This window comes from Pogona vitticeps, chromosome 9 (genome assembly GCF_051106095.1).
Source record: "Pogona vitticeps strain Pit_001003342236 chromosome 9, PviZW2.1, whole genome shotgun sequence".
In the NCBI taxonomy this organism is placed as follows: Eukaryota; Metazoa; Chordata; class Lepidosauria; order Squamata; family Agamidae; genus Pogona; species Pogona vitticeps.
This window is the reverse complement of record NC_135791.1, coordinates 14,867,944-14,892,892: the sequence shown is the minus strand read 5'-3', so window position 1 is coordinate 14,892,892 and position 24,949 is coordinate 14,867,944. Positions and strand designations below refer to the sequence as shown.

Sequence of the window (24,949 nt, the reverse complement as noted above, 5' to 3'; positions counted from 1 at the left end):
CTGTCTCAGTTTTATCTTGTTGAGAACGTGTCACAACTAAAACCCTCTTCACATGTTCAGAGAGGTCATTGCCAATTAAAACCGCTGCTGGAACCTGAGAAGAAATCCCAATTCTCCAAGGTCCTTCCCATCCCTGGTACCTAAGGTGTACCTCAGCCACAGGCAAAGTGACTGCTTTTTCACCAATTCCCTTTACAACCATGTTTTCCCCTTTTAAGATGTATTCCTGAGGTATTATATCAGGGTGACACAGAGTGACTTGTGAACATGAGTCCCTCAAAGCCATGTATTTGTTATCACAGATATAAATATGGTCCCCAGCTGTTTGAAATAACTCCTGGTTTGTCTTAATTAAAAAGCAATGTCTAATTTCTGCCAAAGGTAAATCAGGGCCAATATTATCAGCTTGTGTAGAGAGTTCAGCTGGTGTTGCCATAGCGACTGACTCCTCCCTTGGTGGATTGTTCTGCTCTTGTAGCACACAGTATACTGCCTTAGGCTTACCTAAATTTACTTTTTGCAGTACACATTCTTTATTTTTACCACATTGGGATGCAATATGGCCTTTTTCATTACACCTAAAACAAGTTCTAACATTCCATTGATCATTCCCAGCACCTTTACCTCCTTTTCCCTCCAGATTTTGTCCTCTGGCTTGGTTTTGGTCTGAGGAATTGCCCACAAAATGGCCCCCAACCTTCTGCTGGTTTTTAAATTGTCCTCTGGGGTACTTATTGGAGTCTTCCCACACTTTTCTCACAACCTTCCCCTCATAACCACTTGATTTTCTGATCTGGGAAATGAAATCCGCAATCTCCCCTGCCTCTCTCAAATTTCCCAGTTTCTTGTCCTTGACCAAAAATCTCAGTTCTCCAGGTAAGAGAGACTAGAACTGCTCCAATCCAAAAATATTTTTAAGGTCTTCTACTGTCTCAATATTTTCCCGTGCCAGCCACTTGTCTAGATATCTGGACAGGTTGGCCCCTAACTGAGAGTAAGACTCATCAGGTTTCTTGGTCAAAGACCTGAATTTCAGTCTCAATTGTTCAGAATTTATGCCATACCTGGCAAGCACTAACCTTTTGAACTCATTATAATCTTTAATTAATTCTATAGGCATCTCTGCATAGATTTCTGCCAGTCCACCACTAATTTGGGATCTCAATACTATCATTCTTTCAGAATCCCTCACAGAAAAATCTTCACAAGCTCTTTCAAACATCAATAAGAATGATTCTGGATCATCTTTTCTAAAAACAGGGAATTTCTTTAGATCTGCTTTTGACAACTGTCTTCCCTCAGAATCATCTCTGCTAGTGTTATTACTGTTATTGTTGGCCTGAACTTCCAGTTCTAATTTCCTAAGCTCAAAAGCCATTCTCTCTTTCTCTAATTGGGCCTCCATTTCTCTCTGCCTCAGTCTTTCCTCCATTTCTAAGGCCATTTGTCTTTCCTCAGCTTTGGCCTGCATCTTCATTTTTTTCTTTCTCCATTTGTAAGGCCAGTTTTTCTTTCTCTATTACTAAGGCCCTTTCCTCAGCTTTGGCCTTCATCTCCAGCTCAAATCTCCATTTTCTGAACTCTAATGGGTCTTCCCTTGAGGACTCTCCCTCCTGAGCTGAGGTAAATCATTCCTCAACATCCCCATTTTCACTGTCTGACCCAGCTGCCATTTCATAAGGCACCTGCTCAGCTTTCTTTCCCCTAGTCAAAGGCATTTTCCTTCCCTCAGGCTTCAGATCCAACTTACAAGCCTCAATTTAAAAGTACACTTTTTTCCTGTCAGTGCTAGTCTGTTATTGCTGCTTCACCAGCCCTGGTAAGCTAGCAACAGTGTCTAGGCCTCTGCCCCCAGCTAGGCCTCCCGCCACAGACAGAACTTCTCTCTCTGCGGTGACAGGCAGGTGAGGGCAGGGCTGTTCGCTACAGGTGATCTTTGGCCTCTATTACTTCTCTGAACCTGGACTGCATTTGTGCAGAACATGTCACCCTACGAGTTAGTACTTGCAAGCCTTCATGTGAAGGCTGATCAGTCATAGTTTGAGTTGTAAATAAAGGTTTAACCAGAAGCAGTAAGGGAAAATGGTCACTCTCTAAATAGGGTAACTCTTGAAAGCTGGTTATCAGCAGGATTAGAGAGGCACAAACTAATATATAGTCAACAGTACTGGATCCTTGGCTTGACATGTAGGTGAACTCTGCGGGATGATACTCCAGAAAAGTGCCATTCAGAAGGTACAAACCTAACTTGGAGGCTATCTTGGCCAAATACAGTCCTGCAAGGTTTGAATATGAATCTTTGAAAAGCCTAGGAGGGGAGAAATTATTGAAAATCATCCAGATCACTAAAAATTCCTTGTACTTTGATTCAAGATTAGTATCATCAGGGCTGAGGTGTGCATTAAAATCTTCTAAGAGTAGCACCTTTGCCTTAGGGTGATCTACCAATAGGTTTGCTATACATGTCGCTAAAGAGTGCCAGACTTCAGTTATTTGTAATTTTAAAGTGAGTGGGGGAATATATGCATTTATTAAAATTAGGCTATCTTCCCTACTTTTCAGGACTATTGCCATAGCCCTTGAATCCATGGGAGGTTTTTCCTGCCAATAGGAAGATTCGGGCCCTGAAACAGGGTAAGGGTTCAGTTTCCCAGCATTCCATTGAGTTCAGATTCTTGGCCCAAGACTTGGTCTGGAACAAGGTGGCTCTCATGGATCCATATATGGAGGGGCTGGCTGATGATATACTAGATGAGCTGCCATGTGTAGACCAACCCAATACACTGCAAGAACTAATCACGCTGTGCCTTCGCACTGCTGGATGCCTAGAGAGCCGATGCCTAGTATGGGGTGGCTCTCGTTCCTCACAGCCACTCTTGGCGCCCGCTGGCACTGGAGGAGAGGATTTTGAGCCCATGCAGCTAGGGGCTGCTCGGCCACGCCTCACCCCTGAGGAAAAAACACGACACAGTTCACAGAATCTCTGCCTGTACTGTGGGGGAGCAGGACACTTTGCCTCTGGCTGCTTTGTCAAGCTACGCTCCCCTGGCTCTGTGCTAGCAAAAGATTTGCCCCATGTCTGAGTTGCGTTAAGCGTTGTTGCGATTAACTGGTTGATGGATAGGCAGTGTCAGGAAGGAGGTCTTAAACATGTAGAAAAATGATTGTGCATGCGAAATGTTGGTTCATGGCATGTTGAGGAATCCTTGCAGAACGTAAGAGAAAAAAGATTTGCCTTTTGAAAAGAGGAAGAGGGGGAGTGAATAGCCCAGCTTAGAAATCAGAATGATTACTTAGCTTAGATTTTAGTTGTTCTTACTTTATTTAGAAAGAGCAGCTTTATTTGACTATTGTAATGGGTGGATATATTATATGCTTATACAGTGGTGCCTCGCTTAACGAGCGCCTCGCTGAGCGATGAAATCGCTTAACGAGGTGCTCTGGGCCATCGCTGGAGCATTCGCTCAGCGATGGCCCCTATGGCGATTTTTCGCTTTGTGATATTCGCTAAGCGATTCGCTTAGCGAATATCGCATAACGAAGCGGGGGAGAACAGCTGATCGGCGGTTCCAAAATGGCCGCCGGTAGGTCTGCGCCGCATTTTCGCGCCCTGCCCTCGCTTACCGAAGGCGCGAAAATGGCGGCGCTATGGCAGAACCTCGCACAGCGGTGAGTTTTCAAGCCATAGGAACGCACTGAACGAAGTTCAATGCGTTTCTATGGCTTTTTTATTTCCGCACAGCGATGTTTCGCTATAGCGAAGGTTAATCCGGAACGGATTAACCTCGCTATGCGAGGCACCACTGTACTTTATTGCAACAACTGTATTCTAATGAAAACTACTTTATTTTCCTAATATAAACAAATATAATTCTTACAGAGGACTTGTCTCTTGAACAGCAGGACTTACACCTAAATCCAGTAGAGATTTGAGAAGGTCACTAAGTTGTTACTATGTTTGAGTGGTCCTACTTTACAAGGCTGTTGTGCTATCCAAGGAAGCACAAAGTCAATGCTTGGTTACTTGAAAAGTAAACAAAGGTTTTCTTTTAGGGCTGAATAGTCTGTGGGGCTTATGCTACACACTTCTGAGAACTAAAGGACATACTGCAGAGATATAGGTGGTACTTTTGCACCCACAGTGACTCCCAGTCTAAACATCATACTCTCTTTAGAGAGAGGTGATCGTTACAGAAATGCATTCCTGGTCACCAATGAAAATTGGACATGCAGGTTCAGGGACGAATTGAAGATCACACCTAAGCTGAACACCTGTATTTTCAGGGGAACTGTAACTGTTGAGTTTTTGTGAGTTTGCACACAGAAGAGTAAGAGTGAATTTAAAAACAACAATACAGAGATTATGAATAATACAGTGGTGCCCCGCATAGCAATGTTAATCCATTCTAGGATTAATGTCGCTATCCGGATTCGTCGCTATGCGTTCCTATTGGGGAAAAACTCACCGCGAGGACAGGGCGCGAAAATGCTGTGGGCGGCCATTTTCTGCACCCAGTGGCCATTTTGGAACCGCTGATCAGCTTTGCGAAAATGGGGCCTTTGGGAGGACCCAGAGGCCCCACCGGCATTTTAGCCCAGCTGGCCGGCAGGCGCTTCCAAAGGACCACGGGGGAGGGCTCCCCCGTGGTCCTTCCGAAGAACCCGCTGGCATTTTCGCCCAGCTGGCCGGCGGGCGCTTCTGAAGGGGCCTATGGGGAAAAATCGCAAAGCAATTTTTCCCCATAGGGAACATCACAATGCGATCGCTTTTGCGATCGCAAAATCCGCATCGCTATGCGGATTCGTCGTTAAGCGAGGCACCACTGTATTGTCCCTTGATATGTTTTTGTGTTTGCCAGCTGATAAAAGAATAATTCAGTCATAGTAAACTGTAAGAACATCTACATAAGAAATATGCTGAAAATTTTAAAAATATCATATTTGACTTGGTATATGCTTGACAGACTTCTTATAATATTCATACCAGTCATATCAGTTTCCTAACATTTTCCTTACTAACTGTTACAGACTAATAACAAACATACAAGCATACAGACTAATAACAAAACAGGCAATCTAGCAGGTGATAGTCTTAACAGAACAACTTATCAGAAGACCAACCTCATAATGACACTTTATATATATATTTGACAGTTAAAACTCTAACCATCTATTAGATGACACTAGACACAATCTTATTCTCTTATGCAAATAATACAGCTCTCAAACAGAGCTTGAACTCACCCAAAGGAGGCTGCAGCATGCCTCCAACTTTTTCACAGTTGCCAATGGGCTGTATTTCTGCAGAATCCACCAGACGCCAGAAGTCATTCTTATTGTCACTGCCATCTAGGCGTAATCTGAGACGGGCACCTGTCAGTCCAACGACAGTAGCAATACAGGTGGAAGTGGTGTTTCGAGGGTCCTGGGCTTCTAGTTTCATACTGATCTTGAATTCATTGGTCGGTGGGGTATATGACTAAGGAGAACAAGAATTTCAATAAGACTTACACTATTTTCCTTCCTTCTGAGATCCCCATTCTCAATTCCTGAATTATTCCTAGTACAGTTGTGCCTCGCTTAACGATTACCTCATTAAACAACGAATCCACTTGACAATTAGGTTTTTGCGATGGCTTTTGCGATCGCAAAACGATGTTCTAAAGGAAAACCCCGCTTTACAATGATCAGTTCCCTGCTTCGGGAATCGATTTCCCGCTTTACGACTATCAAAACAGCTTATCGTGGAGTTTCCAAAATGGCCACCTGCTGTGCAAAATGGCTCCATGCTGTTTTTAGGATGGATTTTTCGCTATACAGGGAGCAGAAAATGGCCGCCCTATGAAGGATCTTCACTGGACAAGCAGGTATTTTGCCCATTGGAACGCACTGAACAGTTTTCAATGCATTTCAATGGGCTTTTTTATTTCGCTTGACAACGATTTCGCTCTACAGCGATTTTGCTGGAACGGATTAATGTCGTCAAGTGAGGCACCACTGTACCTGAAATCGAAGGGTTATTAGAACTAGTTTCCTACTGCATAATGAGAAATAAAAAGGGGCAGGGAACAAGTGGAAAAAAGAAAAGAAAAAGAAATCAAGTCATGAACAGTTGATCACATTGCCCCAGTGCTGGCCAGCCTCCAGCTGGCCATTTGTTCTTCCCTGTCCCTCTTCTCTGCTTTTCAAATAAAATACAGCCAAATCATTTCTCAGAAACACAAACAGACATTAACCAGTCCTACTCTGCTATTGGTTCTACACTCTGTGCTACAGCAACATGCTGGTCTATAGCAACATGTTGATCAACACTTCTACGGTCACAGGAAACTGTCTTGTCCAGCCGTTATGGAGTAATTTTGATTGGGAGCAGCATTTAGGGTCTAAAGTAGTGGTTGTCAATGTTATTTATCTTACATCCCATAAACCACTTTCATCGTTCTCCCAACACAATGCAGACACAAACAATCCTACTGCTACTATGGATTTTGCAACTTCACATTTATTCTGTTATTATATTTACGGTTTACAGTAAGGTAACGGTAAAGGTTCCCCTTGACAATTTTTTGTCCAGTCGAGTTCGACTCTAGGGGTCGTGCTCATCCCCATTTCCAAGCCGTGGTCACGTGGCCAGTGTGACTTAGACACGGAATGCTGTTACCTTCCCACCGAAGTGGTCCCTACTGATCTACTTGCATTTGCATTCTTTCGAACCGCTAGGTTGGTAGGAGCTGGGACAAGCGACGGGAGCTCACTCCGTCGCATGGATTTGATCTTACGACTGCTGATCTTTTGACCCTGCAGCACAGGCTTCTGCTGTTTAGACCACAGCGCCACCACGTCCCCTATGGTTTACAGTAGGATGTAGTAATCAAAAATGCAGTAATTTTGGAAATAAACAGAATTTGCTGTGTTACTGATTAGAAACTGTAGTAATATTTTTGAGCATAAATTTCCCTCTGCAGTAATTATAAACACAAAAGGGCTCCACCAAGCCAACACTGCCTATGTTTACCACTAAGGTAGAGCTCTTCCAATTTCCTTTCCACTTTAATTTAACTGGAAATGCCAGAGATAGAATCTGGGGCTTTCCGCATGCAAACATCCACAAATTTTGGCCTGGAGTTTGGCACCACTCCTAGACCTCCCTTCTTACCATCTCAGTGTCCCTGTAATAGTAAACAGAATAGTGGGTATGATGCTCTCATATGTCAATATGTTCTATCAAGGCTTCAGCCCTTTTTGCAGTATTGTAACAGCATTGCTAATAATACTTCAGTACACCCCTCTCTTGAAGGAACCATGTTAAAATTCTAATCACCACTCACATTAAGAAACTAATCTCCTCCTCATGCCAAGGAATTAACCTACATTATGGCTAAAGTAAACATAAAATCCATGCCAGCATATATGGTTATCTAGATTTCTACATAGGTCACATTCAAAGATATCCAAAGGTCCTGTTATAAACCCTCCTGTGATCTAAGGTTAGGTTTTTTTCATCATTCTTAGACCTATTTTTTCATCATTCTGGACCTATTTTTTTGGCACTGTTCTATAATTTACAAGGAGGTCCCTGCATCAGTTGCTGTTGCCAGTAAGGAGAAGATACAAGAATCTATTTCAAATTCATTCAACTTCCAGTGAGTAACAGACCCCTTCATCTCAACTCTTCTACAACATGGAATGCCCCATTACCTGCTTGAAGCAATGGGGAGGAGCTGGGATGGAACACGTCTCTTTCAAGTATTTATCCCAGGCAAAGTGACCTACATGAAAAAGAGGGACAAAATTGACAGTGAGAACTTTAGAAAATGATGCATGTAACAGAATTTTAATGGTATACCTATAACTGTATTAGCTACATGTAGCAGGCCACTCTCAAGCCTCTACCCATCCAGGCCTATAAGAGTGCTCACTACTTCTCTATCAAAACTTGCTGCCACTAACCTATCCTTAAAATCAAAAGGACAAGTGTTTCTTTCAAAATGAAATAAAGTGTTTATTGATTCTCACAAAAATAAAAAGGGTGAATCACAGGTGTTAATTCAATTAGTCAATCACTGCTTCTCAGACACTAGCTCACACAGACTTTTCCCTCACTGACAGGCTCTTTCTCACTCTCTCTCTTAATCACTCTAAACTCTCATCTCTCAATCTCTGATCTCATCTCACACATCGCACACACCTTATATAACTCAGCTCCTCCCACTTCTGCACCACCCTCCGTCCTCTTATTGGCTGAGGTTCCCCTGTCCAGCTGTGATGGACAGGTGAGAGCAGAGCTGAACGCCACACATCTGGCCAGATTTCCTCCTGAATACTGAAAACCCTGCCACCAACACTGCACATGGAAGGAGGAAACTACCAGACGGCTTGGTAAAGCATCAACATGCAATGAAATACGTTGGTTAAGAGCACACATGATGGATTTCCACTCACACAATCTTCCTTACCACTGTAGCCCACAGAGCACTCCAAAATCTACTCTGGAGTGCTAGAAAATCCTACAGTGTATATTTTGAGAAGCCAGAAAGGGTTACAATGAAAGGTCTGCAGGAAAGACAATGATAAATCTTGACAACTCCACAAGCATCATGTTAGAATCACAAACATAGTTAGACAAAATCTAAATAAGTCTGAAGTCAAAAAATTTTATACTTTAAGCCTAAACTTCTTTGGCATTGCATCTGTGTTCTTTAATTCAGTGGAAAAATTACAGTGGAGAATGCACTTTCACACCATTTTCTGGACATCCATTTTAAGGCTTTCTTCATTTCTCATAGAGCTTATAATTGGCTCATTCAACAAAACTGATCATTGCTACTGTTTTAGTAGGACATATATATTTACTACAAGGAGCTGGGGAAGGGGGGCACAGTGTAAAATGGCTGCCATGCGTCATGTTATACTCTTCTTCCTTAATATCTAGCTCAGTTTAATGTCTGGGCATCATTATGCCATGCTAGCAGCAAATAAAAAATGAACCATAACTACATCAGTGTGAATGTACCAGCAGCTCACTGAATGAGGTGTCTATATTAAGTTATTTGAAGAGACCCTTGTCCAGCAGGCTGAGGCGAAGAGGCAGTCCCAAAAGCAGCAAAATCAGGGAGTTGGATAGGGGACAGACTGTATTTGTCTTCAGTGTGGAAGGGATTGTCACTCTCAAATTGGCCTTCCCAGCCACACTAGGTGCTGTTCCAAGTCCTCCATACAGAGCACGTTACCATAGTCTCTCGAGACTAAAGAATGCCTACAAATAAGTTCTGCAATTTTAAATATGCTTAATGGGCATTTGAATTCCACTAAAGTCATTTACATTTGGGAAAGCATGTTCAGAATTATTTGGGAGTCCTTAAAATTTAATGAAAAATAAAAGGTTCTAAATTCTGGCCAGTATCTTTTGTATTGAAATATTTTAGAGATCTCTGCTTTCAGATTATTGAGCAAGCACCAAGGACAGCTCCAGAGAAGACTCAGTAATAGTTGAGGCATTCCAAAGCTTTGGGCGTTCTATACATTTCTACGAGGTAATGCACAACTTGATAAATGAACACATTTAAGGTTGCAGAGTCAGGAACTCAAACCAACACACAGTATAAACCCATAATACCTTGTACCTTTAAGAATATCAAGCATGGGATACTACAATATAATTAGCACAAGTCTTCTATACAGTGGTGCCTCGCTTAACAGGCGCCGAAACCGCATACCGATGAACTTTTTGTGATCGCAAAAGCGATCACTTTGCGATGTTTCCTATGGGGTTTTTTTGCTTTGCGATGACCGGTTCACTGTTTCACTTACCGATCATCACAAAGTGATGATTTTTTAACAGCTGATTGGCGGTTCCAAAATGGCCACCAGGTAAACAAAATGGCCACCCACTGTGTTTTCACGCCGATTCCTCGCTTTAGAGGCAGCGAAAATGGCCGCTGTATGGAGGATCTTCGCTTAAAGGTTAGTTTCCAGTCCATAGGGGTTTCAATGCGTTTCTATGGGCTTTTTAATTTCGCATAGCGACGAAATCGCTTTGCAGCGATTTTTGCTGCATGGATTAACGTCGCTATGCGAGGCACCACTGTAATTTAGAAAATGTGTTTATATTCCTCAAGACAAATTAGCAGACATTTACTATGAATATAACACACAATAAAATAGAACTATCATTAAAACATAAGAGCGCAAACAAACAACTTAATTAGCAATCAGCCACAATGTTTTCAGTTAAAACAGAACGGCAAAAGGTGAAAATTGAAGTGAGGCTGTCTTTGAAGGCCTCTTCAAAGAGAAACATCTTCAGCAGTCTCTTAAAAATGAGGAAGGAGGTGACCAGGCACAGTAACTGCAAGCTGACTGCCCAAAATATTTTTAATGTCATCACCTTTTTCTATATGCCTGCTGTTAAGAGACTTTTTCGCCTTCCTACCCAAATATGATTCATTTGATTGTGTCAGCAAAACGTTCGTTAATATGAAGCTTCAACACAGAATCTCTTGAAGACATCCAAAATTGAAGCACTGGCATCTGCTCAATCTGATCCTCACTAGATGCTCTAGCCTTCCTAGTATTATGATCACATGCAGTTGTCAGGGTGCTGGACTGAGATACTGATCACTCCCTGTGTGTGTGTTGTGTGTTTAGTCGTTTAGTCGTGTCCGACTCTTCGTGACCCCATGGACCAGAGCACGCCAGGCCCTCCTGTCTTCTACTGCCTCCCGGAGTTGTGTCAGGTTCATGTTGGTTGCTTCGCAGACACTGTCCAGCCATCTCATCCTCGGTCGTCCCCTTCTCCTCTTGCCATCACACCTTCCTAACATCAAGGTTTTTTCCAAGGACTCTTTTCTTCTCATGAGATGGCCAAAGTACTGGAGCCTCAGCTTCAGGATCTGTCCTTCCAGTGAGCACTCAGGGTTGATTTCCTTTAGAATTGATAGGTTTGTTCTCTTTGCAGTCCAGGGGATTCTCAAGAGCCTCCTCCAGCACCACAATTCAAAGGCATCAATTCTTCGGCGGTCTGCTTTCTTTATGGTCCAGCTCTCACTTCCATACATCACGACAGGAAAAACCATAGCTTTGACTATTCGGACTTTTGTTGGCAAGGTGATGTCTCTGCTTTTCAAGATGCTGTCAAGATTTGTCATCGCTTTCCTCCCAAGAAGAAGGCGTCTTTTAATTTCAGGGCTGCTGTCTCCATCTGCAGTGATCATGGAGCCCAGGAAGATAAAATTTGACACTGCCTCCATATCTTCCCCTTCTATTTCCCAGGAGGTGATGGGACCAGTGGCCATGATCTTAGTTTTTTTGATGTTGAGTTTCAGACCATTTTTTGCACTCTCCTCTTTCACCCTCATTACGAGGTTATTTAATTCCTCCTCACTTTCTGCCATCAGAGTGGTATCATCTGCATATCGGAGGTTGTTGATATTTCTTCGGGCAATCTTAATTCCGGCTTGGGTTTCTTCCAGTCCAGCCTTCCGCATGATGTATTCTGCATATAAGTTAAATAAGCTGGGGGACAATATACAGCCTTGCCGTACTCCTTTCCCAATTTTGAACCACTCAGTTGTTCCATGACCAGTTCTAACTGTTGCTTCCTGTCCCACATATAGGTTTCTCAGGAGACAGATAAAGTGGTCAGGCACTCCCATTTCTTTAAGAACTTGCCATAGTTTGTTGTGGTCCACACAGTCAAAGGCTTTTGCATAGTCAATGAAGCAGAAGTAGATATTTTTCTGGAACTCTCTGGCTTTCTCCATAATCCAGCGCAAGTTAGCAGTTTGGTCTCTAGTTCCTCTGCCCCTTCGGAATCCAGCTTGTACTTCTGGGAGTTCTCGGTCCACATACTGCTGAAGCCTACCTTGCAGGATTTTGAGCATAACCTTGCTAGCGTGCGAAATGAGTGCAATTGTTCGGTAGTTGGAGCATTCTTTGGCACTGCCTTTCTTTGGGATTGGGATGTAGACTGATCTTTTCCAATCCTCTGGCCACTGTTGGGTTTTCCAAACTTGCTGGCATATTGAATGTAGCACCTTAACAGCATCATCTTTCAAGATTTTAAATAGTTCAACTGGGATGCCATCACCTCCACTGGCCTTGTTGTTAGCCAGGCTTTCTAAGGCCCACTTGACTTCACTCTCCAGGATGTCTGGCTCAAGGTCAGCAACTACATTGTCTGGGTTGTCCGGGATATCCAAATCTTTCTGATATAATTCCTCTGTGTATTCTTGCCACCTCTTCTTGACGTCTTCTGCTTCTGTTAGGTCCCTCCCATTTTTGTCTTTTATCATGTTCATCTTTGCGCAAAATGTTCCTCTAATATCTCCAATTTTCCTGAACAGCTCTCTGGTCTTTCCTTTTCTGTTATCTTCCTCTATTTCTTTGCATTGTTCATTTAAGAAGGCCCTCTTGTCTCTCCTTGCTATTCTTTGGAAGTCTGCATTCAATTTTCTGTAACTTTCCCTATCTCCCTTGCATTTTGCTTCCCTTCTCCTCTCTGCTATTTGTAAGGCCTCGTTGGACAGCCACTTTGCTTTCTTGCATTTCCTTTTCTTTGGGATGGTTTTCGTTGCTGCCTCCTGGACAATGTTACGAGCCTCTGTCCAAAGTTCTTCAGGCACTCTGTCCACCAAATCTAGTTCCTTAAATCTGTTCTTTACTTCCACTGTGTATTCATAAGGGATTTGGTTTAGATTATACCTGAGTGGCCCAGTGGTTTTTCCTACTCTCTTCAGTCTAAGCTTGAATTTTGCTAAGAGAAGCTGATGATCAGAACCGCAGTCAGCTCCAGGTCTTGTTTTTGCTGACTGTATAGAGCTTCTCCATCTTTGGCTGCAGAGAATATAATCAATCTGATTTCGATATTGCCCATCTGGTGATTTCCATGTATAGAGTCGCCTCTTGTGTTGTTGGAAAAGAGTGTTTGTGATGACCAGCTTATTCTCTTGACAAAACTCTATTAGCCTTTGTCCTGCTTCGTTCTGAACTCCAAGGCCAAACTTCCCTGTTGTTCCTTTTATCTCTTGGCTCCCTACTTTAGCATTCCAGTCCCCTACAATGAGAAGAACATCTTTCTTTGGTGTCAGTTCTAGAAGGTGTTGTAAATCTTCATAGAATTGTTCAATTTCAGTTTCCTCAGCAATGCTGGTTGGTGCATAAACTTGGATTATTGTGATGTTGAATGGTCTGCCTTGGATTCGTATTGACATCATTCTATCATTTTTGAGATTGTATCCCATTACAGCTTTTCCCACTCTTTTGTTGACTATGAGGGCTACTCCATTCCTTCTACGGGATTCTTGCCCACAGTAGTAGATATGATAATCATCTGAGCTGAATTCGCCCATTCCTGTCCATTTTAGTTCACTGATGCCCAGGATGTCGATGTTTATTCTTGCCATCTCCTGTTTGACCACCTCCAGCTTCCCAACGTTCATAGATCTTACATTCCAGGTTCCTATGCAGTATTTTTCTTTACAGCATTGGACTTTCCTTTCACTTCCAGGCACGTCCACAGCTGAGCGTCCTTTCGGCTTTGGCCCAACCACTTCATTAGCTCTGGAGCTACTTGTACTTGTCCTCCACTCTTCCTCAGTAGCATGTTGGACGCCTTCCGACCTGAGGGGCCCATCTTCCAGCGTCATATCTTTTAGCCTTTTGTTTCTGATCATGGGGTGTTCTTGGCAAAGATACCGGAGTGGCTTGCCATTTCCTACTCCAGGTGGATTGCGTTTAGTCGGAACTCTCCACTATGTCCTGTCCGTCTTGGGTGTCCCTGCACGGCATAGCCCATAGCTTCTCTGAGTTACTCAAGCCCCTTCGCCACGACAAGGCAGCAATCCATGAAGGGGGATCACTCCCTAGCGTGAAGCAAATAAAACTGTGAATAAAGAGACTGTATCACACAAAAAAGGAAGGAAGATCACGTACTGACATCAGCAAGACTCGCAATCAGAGAAAAGTTGAAGAATTTGCCCAAGCGCTTGAGGAAACTCTTCCAGGCCCGGCTGATGCAAATGTACCTGAACGATGAGAACATTTCAAGAATGCTGTTTATAACACCACCTTATCCACATTTGGCAAGAAGACCAAACAGATGGCAGACTGGTTTGAAGTCCATTTGGAGGAGTTGATGCCAGCCACTGAGGAAAAGAGATCTCTAGTAGTTAAATGAAAAAGGGCTGATAGCTGATTTTACCAGAGTCATGTATAGATTGTATTCAGGTGTGGATCAAGGTTTCAGACTAAATGCTGTACAGCTGTAGTAGATGATAAAACCTTATGTAACTGAAGATGATGTAATGTATTCTTTGATTGGTCCCACAACTGTACATAAGTCATGTGAAAATGGGACATTGTATATGCTGCAAGTCAGATCACTTTTTCCTATGTTGTGTGTTGTATCATGTCATGTTACCACATGAATGTCTATTCTCTATGTATATATGTAAATAGACTAAGTTAATTTTTACTCTCTCAGTATCATAGTGCCATAGTATCTCTGCTAACCATTATCTCCTCACTCTGCTAATGTTATGAGAATACACGTTTATGACGATCGCCCCACATCACTCCTGTCCATTTTATAGGAAGGAAAATTATGTTTTGTATACCATCAAAGAAACGCCTAATGAAAAATCTGAATTACAGTATTGAGAAGGAGTGAACTCCAGTACAACCCGGAGAAAGTCAAAAGTAGCCTTACTCTATCACCAGAGCAACAAGAAAAAGCAAGAGCCTTGCTGCTAAAATACAAGCGTCTTTTCTAATAAGCCTAGTGTAACCAAGGGTGTAGTGCATAAAATAGATACCTGGGGAGAGCACAAAATCCACCTTGAAACAGTGCTACAGAGACTACATGAGGCTGGTTTAACAGTTAAAGCAACTAAATGCCAACTGGAGAGCTCAGAATTAAAATATTTAGACCATGTAGTAGGTGGAGGCATCAAACCCCTTGAATCCAAAATAGAGGCTATTAACAATTGGCCCAAGCCAACATCAAAAAAAAGAGAGAGAGAGCTTTTCTAGGGTTAGCCGGCTACCACCCCTGTCTAATCTAATCCACAAAAGACAAGCTGAGAAAATCCACTGCGAGGAAGCCTTTAACAAATTGAAGACAGTGCTGACAGTCCTGAGAGCCCCAAACTTCCAACACAAGTTTACAATCTTCATGGATGCGTCCAACATCAGGCTGGGAGCCGTGCTGAGCCAAGCTGACGATGACGGAAACCATCATCCTGTGACCTACCTCAGGAAGAAACTGCAGGCGGGTGAGAGGCATTTATCTACGACTGAGCAGGTGTGCCTAGCCATAGTCTGGGCATTGCAAAAACTGATACCATATATCTGGGGAAGACATTTTGTACTATGCACTGACCATTCCCCACTTTTGTGGCTAAGGATTATTCGGGCTAATAACAACAAACTGTTGAAGTGGGCCCTACTCTTTCAGGACTTTGATTTTGAAAACCGCAATGTGAAAGGAACCCAGAACATAGTGGCTGATGCGTTTTCTTGAAGACCAAAGGAATAACGGATGGATGGAAAAGAAAAGGTGTAACGTTGTAATGTTGTAAGAAATGTTCTGTTTGGATACTAGTTTTGAGAAGTGATTAAACTACAATGTCTTGATGGGGGAAAATGGTAAGTAATGGTTTAAATGTAAAAGTAATGTGAGTAGTATTAAGACAATTAATGCAAATGGTTATAATTGTATTGATTGGTTTAAATGTTTAAAATGATAAGTTTGATCTGTTAAACATAGTGAGAGAAAATCTAAAATAAGTTCTGCAGAAGCATTGTATAAGGTAAATATATTATGTTAAAGAGTAACGTATGGTACATGATTTAATAGTTAACATGTTATTGTAATGATAGTTTGGAGGAACTGTTCCCTGCAAATTTCATTGTTCATAAGGTTAAATTATAAGGTTTCCCCCATGAACCAAACTTTTCTTAGGGGGGAGGTATGTGACGATCGCCTCACGTCACTCCTATCACTCACACCCATGATCTCATTTGCATGAGCCTATGAGAGGAGTGGAGGGGTGGAGTCAGCAGATATAAGAAGGTGTGGCAGGGAGAAATAGAATAGGCAGAAAGCAGCAGAGAGAGATGCATAGTCAGGGAGATAGCAAGAAAAAATAATAATAGAGATAAACTGTTCAAGATAAATAGATAGAGAAGGTGGTGAAGGTGGCAACATACATGATATATGATATTTGAATGATTTGATTGTATGCAATGAATAAAGAATATCTGTGATTTAAATTAAATTTAATACCTTTCAATTAATCAGTTCTGTTGGCTGCAACCTGACAAGTGTCTGACTAAAGTTTGTTATGTATTGTGGATGAAGGAAATCCACTGGTGGCAGTGAGAAAAAGGGGAACGTCCCAATTTTTATCTGCTGGTGGGAAGACATGGTGTGAGCCCTTTGTTTGGGAAAACAAGCAGGGGTTAAGTGGTAAACGTCACAACATTATAATCAAAAATCTCAACAGACTATTTGTATTGGTCTATGTATGTTTCATGTTACATTTGACTTGGACATAGACTTGGGGTATGTTATATGTGGACCCCATTTGAATGATACAGATCTATCTACAAAATTATACATTAAACTAAAAAAATGATAGGCATCTCCGTTATCTTTAAATAACAGTAGCTATTTAGAAATTAAGCTGCTGGGAGTAGCCAGAGCTGCTTGAGCTGGAGACAGCATAGAAGGAAAGGGCTCCAAAGCCTAACAAAGAAACAAAGAGATCTCATTAGGGATTTGTAAAGGCCAAGAACATGGCAGTTATTACAGCCCAGAAAACAGGTGCTGGACTCAACAATGCTTCCAGTAGTAAATGCAATCAGCCTAGTAAACGCCAAAGAACAATAGTTGACTACTGCATGCCTCTAACTTCCACTTGTCCTCAGAACTATTCCAACTCTCACAGCCAGACACCCCCAAGGGAATTTGCTTCAAGTATTCCATCTACCTGGGCCATCAAGATTTGAATACGAATGCCAGTAACTTTCAATGTGATGATGTGGTCAATGACATTTTCTCTGGTTACTTGATTGGCAATTGGTCAGTGGACCCAGATATCCAAGACAGAATCCCAATGTCAACAAGGGGCTCGCCTGACAATAATTTCAATCCACCAAGTAGTGATCTAAGAGGCGTATCTATGGGAGTACCTACAGACAAATCTTTTTTATATAAACATTTTATTAGTTTTTCAATCTATCTACATTAGTTTGTGCTTGTCAAACATTGTGTTACATATTTTGCTTACAATGATTTGTTTTTTGCATCTCAGTGTCTTCCCAGTTATCCCCCAAATTCCAAACATCTTTCAAACATTCAAACCATTCATATACATATTTTGTTATATAATATGGCTATTATCATAACACTGCTTTCATAATATACAATATTCTCAAGTTTTCTAATAGCATTCTTATTAAAGGTAGTTCCAGATCCATACTCCAGCTTTATATCTAGTTTAGTTTACCTAAAGCGAATTACATCTTTATCCTGATTAGGGCTCCCTTATTTAAATTTAATTCTACTTTTTAATATAAAGAATACAGTATACCCTTTTACAATTCTCGATGTTAAATATATACATGTTTTCCAACATTAAGGGGCCCCTTCTCATTTTTCCCTTTTTCATCTTTCTAAGAAATTCCCTCTCTCATTTCCCTATTTTCACTCTGTGTTTTTGTGTCTCTAAGCATTATGCCATCTTTCATGCCCTCTGAAACTATTTTGTGCATCTGGTTTATGTCCACTAGCTCTTTAAGCACTTGGTCTATCTTTGATGGATTTTCCAGGCTTTTTTTGGTTAATTTTACAATGTTTGTCCCCTCGTCTTCCCTTAGTACTCTCCTCTAGTCCAAAATTGAGGTTTCTTTTAGGTTGGTTTCCTCCAGCTCCTCTTTTGATTGGCATACATCATCTGGCACATTTCCTTCTTCGTTGTTCCCAATTGCTTGTTGACTATAATTTTCCCGATGTTGATTGGATAATTTTGCCTCTTGGTAGCGGGATCTCACTATTTCTAGTATTGTTTGAAGAGTAGATTTTGTTTCCTCCCAAAATTGTCCTTGTGCCATTCTGTTCCAGATGCCCACAAGCTTAAGCCAAAGTTCAAGGCCCCCAAGTCTCACAGTCCAGTTCGATGTAGAATGCAATGGTTGTATCCGCGGTCTGATGGCCTAATTTCCACGGGTTTATGCCAGCTTGTCAGTTTGGCTAAATAGGCCTGGACCAAAATTCAGAAGCACCAAGTCTTACAGTTCAATTCTGTGTTTGTAGCCATGTCCTGGTAGCCTAATGCCCACATGTCTGCATCGGCAAAAACTGAGATTCCAAGTCTCTGGAGATAGTTCCAAAAGGTTCACTTTGGGCCAAGGTACCGTTTAAAGAAAAATCCACTTTAGAGTTAATTTTATCCAGCCAGGCATTAAAAAAATCAAAGAGAAATGAACAGGAATGTTCAAGGTCAGTGTTTCTAGGCGTTATGCCAAAAGAGTTCAGGTAGACAAAACATGAGTCAAAACTTGTCTAGTAATAACCTATGAGAAAATTCCCAAATTACAATGTTCTTAAAGTATTTTTAAATGCATTTGAATGAGTACAGTAGTTAATTCCAATTAATCTTCATAATATTTTTTCATATCAACTATCCTCTCTCCAGATTATCTGCCACTAATAATTCATGAGAGTGATAGAAGGTTCTTTTTCCTATATATAGGAATTGTATTGTCCAGGGGTAATCACAAGCAATTAGTTATCTCACCCAGAGTAACGTTGATGTTGTATCGCTTGATTGTTGTTCTCATTAATCGGCTGCCGACGACTTGCAAGCAAAGGTTTGCTTGTTTCTGCCCGTTGGCTGATTAGGGAGTTTCCTGGATAGAACGGAGGTGACCGCCGTCTCCCCCGTGATCAACAGGCTTCCCCCCCAGTTCACCACCTCTCCGGGGTGGTTCCGACACCATATGGTGTCCCAAGCAGGTCAGAATTTCAGCCCAGGGGACAGAGCTCTGTCCTCCTGCTGCTGTCTCGTCGCGGTGTCAAGCCGGAAGTCCCTACAGACAAATCTTATGGGTCCAATAATGAATTATGCCACTACTCCTCCCAGTAGTCCTGGCTTCCCTGCCAGTAATTCAGACCCTTATTAGCAGACAAGCAGGAGAAGGAGAGGGGGCAGAATCTGACTGTGATGCATCATCAGCCTTGCAGTATCTCGGGCCTCTTGAGTTTTAAAGAGAAGGCTGGAAAGTTTTCAGAGAATCCCCAGAAGGTAATCCAATACTGTACTGCCCTCTTCCAGACCCACTGCCCTACGTGATTGGATGTGAAGGCCCTACTGCCCATTCTCCTTAACGAAGTGGAATTTCAGATGGTTGTTCAACAGGCTACTAAGTAAGCACAGGAAGCAGGTACCAACAGCTGCTGAAACGTTCCTTTGGGACAAAAATCCCCTTTGGAATGCTAACCATCCTGACCAGTTGCAGAAACTTGCTGCAGGCTATGCAGACCACAGTTGTAGTGACTCCTAATTGGTCAAAGGTTGATGATATCTGGCAGGGAGATAAGAAATCGCCCTCCAAGTTCTTACAAATACTTAGAGCAGATATTGTGGGACTGATGGGGCTCACTTCCAACTTCCCTCCGCCTTGTCCCATCCAGTGGCGGAGGCAGAAGGAGATGGAGGCAAAGGAGCATTCATACACACGGGTGCCTCTTGCTGCTGCCTCCCCCGCCCACCCAATCACCTCCTCCAGTGGGACTGACGGGGCTCAGCAGGAGGCAGAGGCAAATGAGCACTCTCGTGTACTCAGGCAACTCTTCCTGCTGCTGCCGAATCACCTCTTCCAGCGATCATCTCCTTAGGACAAGGCAGCGACATGAGCTAGAGGCAGCAGCAGCAGGAGACGGAGGTGAAGGAGCAGTTGCCCATTAACTGCTCCTCCACCTCCATCAAGGGTCAAAATTAGGGGGTCATTTTATACATTGGGTCATATATACGGAAAAATATGGTATCTGTGGGGAATCTTTCATGAGCATGTATGACTCTGGAAAGAATGGGGACTTCTGAATGCAAAGGGTTTTCCAATAAAGCATGGACTGGTCATTGCACAACTCTTAGATACTGTACATCTTCCAAGAGAACTTTCATTGCTTCACTGCTGGAGACATCATGATAGTAAAGAACTGATTGCTGAAGACAACCACATGGCTGACCTCACTGTCAAGGTGGCCGCATGGACACTCCAGCCTTGCAGAGTAAACCAAATGACTCTTGGTCTTGAAATTCCCTCGGGTTCAGAGTACAGTTCGGAAGCAGCAGCAGACACCCAGGATCACGCTTTTCAGACTGGTCCTGATGGGTGGTATCAACATCCAACAGATGGCACTACATACGTCCTATTGAAGCTTGTACAACCCCATGTCTTCATCTTCAGTCCCACCTAGCAGAAGAGTCCTTGATATACCTCTGGAAACAGTATTTCGCTACTCTGGCTCCTGTCAGATCTGTGGCAGCACAAATTGCTCATTCCCACATTACCTGTTAGTGCAGCAATGGACATCAACTCCCAGAGATCCAAAAACACATCACTAACCCTTCTTTGTTTCTTGGCCAGTACTGGCATGTTGACTTTTCTGAGTTACCCTAACACTCAGGCTGCTGTTATTTACTTGTTTTTGTCAGTAAATTCTCAGGATGGGCCGAGGCTTTCTCAGCCAGGACTTCTAAAGCCAGAGAGGTGACTAAAGCCCTCCTTCAAGACATGGGACCTGGGTGGGGTCTACCACTAGGACTTGTCAGTGACCGGTGTTACATACAGCACTGATGTTACCTGTCTGTCATGGGTTGGAGGGAAAGTTCCATCCTATGGGGAGTGGAAGGCGGGACATCAGGAGGAGGGGCTGTACTGTATATATATGTGGAGCTTGTGTGGAGAAGTTAGGAGAAGCTGGGAAGGAGAAGCTGGGAAGAAGAAGCTGGAGTGGGAGTCTGTGTGTCAGACAGGGTACTACTGTGTGTCAGTCAGTACCTACCTGATAGGTTCAGGTGTCTTTATGGGTAGCCAGAACTGATAGGTTCAGGGTCTGGGTTTTATTTAAAAGTGTTCTGTGTGAACCAAACTGGTGTATGTATGATTGAGACTAAGCCACGTTACTGTATCTTATTCACTTGATCATTTTATTTTCCCTGTGTGTTATTTAAATAAACCTTATTCCTTTGTTTGTTAAAAATCCATTCCTGGTCTGTGTGACTCCTTACAGGGAATGGTTGGTGGCAGCTTAGTGAAACTGTGGCATATCCCAGTAGGTCTGGGGTTGTCACATTGATTGGTGGCCAGCGTGTGGGATACGACTGGTCCAGTTGTCCAGTGGTCCAGCAAAGCCTTGGCAAGTGTGCCCAGAGCAAGGGGGGTCTAGTCAGGGACAATCTGAGAGCGCGTAGGTAATCTTCTAGGCTTACCTCACGGGGAGGTAGGCTAGTGGAAGAACGGGTAACCTCAGATTGGGGACTAGATTAGGGAGCTCTGAGGCAACCTGTTTTGGCGGGAAAAAGCTGAGGCAAAGCTGAGTGAAGTAGCAGTGATCTAGCCTGTCTGCTGAGAGGCCTAGCAGAAGGGGGTTGGACTCTGGCTGGCAACAGTTGCAAGTTAGTGCTGAAGGAACAGCAGCAATCTATAGAAGGCTGGTTCTGAGGCAAAAGAGAAAAAAAAAGTGGTCGCTTTATTTTGAGGCTTGACTTTTGAAAGCAGCCTGTTCTGGGGGGGGATTATGCCCTTGACTCGAAGCCAAATGGCGGAAATGGATGAAGTGAAAGACCCACAGGTGGACCAAGGTTCTGAGGATGAATTTGGCTCAGTGCAGGATGAGAGCACGGGAGAACAGAACCCAGAACTCAGAAAAATGCTCCTAGCCCAACAGCATGAACTGAGGGTGAGGGAAATGGAGCAAAGGGAAAGGGAGAAACAAAGACAATTTGAAATGGAATTGGAGAGAGAGAAAATGGCGTTTGAGTTAAGAAAATTGGAACTGATGAACCAGAATAATAATAACAATAGGGATTCTGAGGTGGGCCAATTGTCTAAAACTGACCTGAAGAAATTCCCTCTGTACCACAAGGGAGATTGCCCTGAGGTGTTCTTTTCCCTCGTGGAAAGAGCGTTTGTGGACTTCTCAGTGAGGGAAACTGAGAAGATGACCATTATGCGATCTTTAATCAGTGGCAGCCTGGCAGAAGTCTATGCAGAGATGCCAGAGGAACTGCTAAAAGACTTCGCTGAGTTTAAAAAACTGGTGTTTGCCAGACATGGGATAAATGCAGAACAGCTGAGGCAAAGATTCAGGTCACTCACAAAGAAACCAGAGCAGACTTTTACCCAAGTGGGGGCCCAACTGGTGAGGCTGCTAGAGAAATGGCTATCTCAGGAGGGGACAGAGACCTTCCAGCAGCTCAAAGACCTGATAGCGCTGGAACAGTTTTATTCAGTCCTGCATGGGGAACTGAAGTTCCAGGTGAGGGAAAGGAAACCGAAATCTGTGGCAGAAGCGGCGGAGATCGCAGATTTTATTTCCCAAATAAGAAAGCCCTTAGGTGAGGGGAAATCGATAGGTAAACCTAAAGAAACCTACAGCAAGTACTCTCAGGGACCAGGGAAAAACCAGCAAGGGGGAGGGGCCCATGTTGAAGGGAAGCCCTCAGACATGAAACCACAAAGACCTCAGATTTTGGAGGGAAAACCAAAACCAGATGAGAAAGACTCCAAGTACAGCAGAAAATGTTATTTCTGTCAAGGAAAGGGCCATCTAATCTCAGAGTGTGAGAAATTAAAGCAGCTAAAAGGAAATGTGCCTCATGATTTGAGTGGAACCAAGCCAAAAGCTGTGTTCTGTGTCCAGAAAGAGCAAAGCTCCTTGCCATTGAGGGAGCCTGTTGCCATGGCTACTCAATCTGGAACAGATACTTCTGCTGATCAAGCTGAGGAAAATGGTCCTCTTGTGGAGGTCAAGCGCTGCTTACTAGTGAGAACAGATTCACAGTTGTTTGAAACCGCAGGGGTGGACGTAGGAATACTTGACCATCAGTATAGGGGGCTAAGGGATACTTGTTCCCAGGTGACCCTGTGCCATCCAGATATTATTCCTAGGGAGTATATAATCCCGAATGAGAGCCTAAAGGTGGCAGGGATTGAGGGGCAGGTGATCTCACTGCCAGTAGCGGAGGTACCTGTGAACTTTCAAGGCTGGAGGGGAGTTTGGCGGCTAGCGATTTCATCGGCTCTGCCAGCAGCCGTGCTCGTGGGAAATGACCTGGCTGAACATGTGAAACGGGTGCTAGTGATTACACGCTCACAAGCTACCACGGGGACAGTTCAGGGGGGTACTGATTGTTACATACAGCACTGATGTTACCTGTCTGTCATGGGTTTGGAGGGAAAGTTCCATCCTATGGGGAGTGGAAGGCGGGACATCAGGAGGAGGGGCTGTACTGTATAAATATGTGATGCGTGTGTGGAGAAGCTAAGCAGACGAAGCAGCAGCTGGGAAGAAGGAGTTGGTGTGGGAGTCTGTGTGTCAGACAGGGTACTACTGTGTGTCAGAGTACCAACCTGATAGGTTCAGGTGTCTGTTGGTTAGCCAGAACTGATAGGTTCAGGGTCTGTGCTTTAAGTTAAGGTTCTGGGTGAACCAAACTGTATGCTTGTATGAGTGAGAATAAGCCACGTTACTTTATCCTATTCACCTGATTGTTTTATTTACCCTGTGTGTATTTAAAATAAACCTTATTCTTTTTATTGTTTAAAAATCCATCCCTGGTCTGTGTGACTTCTTAAAGGGAATGGTTGGTGGCAGCTTAGTGTAACTGTGTGGCAGATCCCAGTAGGTCTGGGTTTGTCACATTGATTGGTGTCCAGCGGTGGGATACGACTGGTCCAGTTGGCCAGTGGTCCAGCAAAGCCTTGGCAAGTGTGCCCAGAGCAAGGGGGGTCTAGTCAGGGACAGTCTGAGGCGCGTAGGTAATCTTCTAGGTGTACCTCACGGGGAGGTGCGCTAGTAGAAGAACGTGCCAACTGGGGAGACTTAGATTAAGGTGCTCTGAGGCAGCCTAGTTTTGGCGGGAAAAAGCTGAGGCAAAACTGCATAGTAACAGTGAGCTAGCTTGCCAGCTGAGAGGCCCAGCAGAGGGGGGTAAGCTCTGACTCGATACTGTTGCAAGTAGTGCTGAAGAACAGCAGCAATCTCTAGGGAAAGCTGGTTCTGAGGCAAGAAGGAAAAAAGTGGTCGTTTTATTCTGAGGCTTGACTTTTAAAGCAGCCTGTTCTGAGGGGGGATTATGCCCTTGACTCGAAGCCAGATGGCCGAAATGAGTGAAGTGAAAGACCCCCAGATTGACCAAGGTTCTGAGGATGAATTTGGCTCAGTGCAGGGTGACAGCACAGGAGAGCAGAACCCAGAACTTAGAAAATTGATCCTAGCCCAACAGAATGAACTGAGGGTGAGGGAAATGGAAATCAGAAGAAAAGAAAGAGCTGAAATCAGTCAGGCAGAGGCAGATGCCAAGACAAGGGGAATGGACATGAGGATCAAACAGATGGAACTGAAACTCCAAATTAGAATGGTACAATTAGAATTGAAGTTCCTAAATAAGTTTATTAACAATTTATCAGTGGAAGAAATGTCAAAGAAAGAAAAGTATGAGGCTCAGGCCAGACAAAGTGAGCAAGATCTTGAAAAATATAATCAGCAAAAAGACATTAAATTAAAAGAAATCAGAGATAAGACGGAAGAAAAAGTAAAAGAGATAAAAGCTAGGGCTGAGGAAGAAATTTTACAGATCAGGGCTGAGTTTGAGGCCAAGCAAAAGGAGCTGGATTTGAGAAAAAAAGGGAAAAGCCAGCAAGGGGGAGGGGCCCATGG

At 43.3% G+C, this 24,949-nt stretch overlaps 1 protein-coding gene across 11 annotated transcripts in view; it reads right to left on the bottom strand.

Annotated features, from left to right (window-relative positions):
- Window positions 1–24,949, bottom strand: part of SCMH1 (Scm polycomb group protein homolog 1) — a 270,467-nt gene that overhangs the window by 203,270 nt on the left and 42,248 nt on the right. For 9 of the 11 annotated variants that reach the window (XR_012081153.2, XR_013538465.1, XM_072980285.2 and 6 more), the window contains 2 exons: window positions 7,699–7,769; window positions 5,245–5,479 (listed from right to left, as the gene is read on the bottom strand). Coding sequence is in view for 9 of the 11 variants with exons in the window: in XM_072980285.2 (XP_072836386.1) it covers window positions 5,245–5,479; window positions 7,699–7,769 (306 nt within the window). In the remaining 2 variants the exon portion in view is untranslated. The remainder of the gene's footprint in view (window positions 1–5,244; window positions 5,480–7,698; window positions 7,770–24,949) is intronic. The other 2 variants (XM_072980287.2, XM_072980288.2) reach the window with 1 other exon arrangement.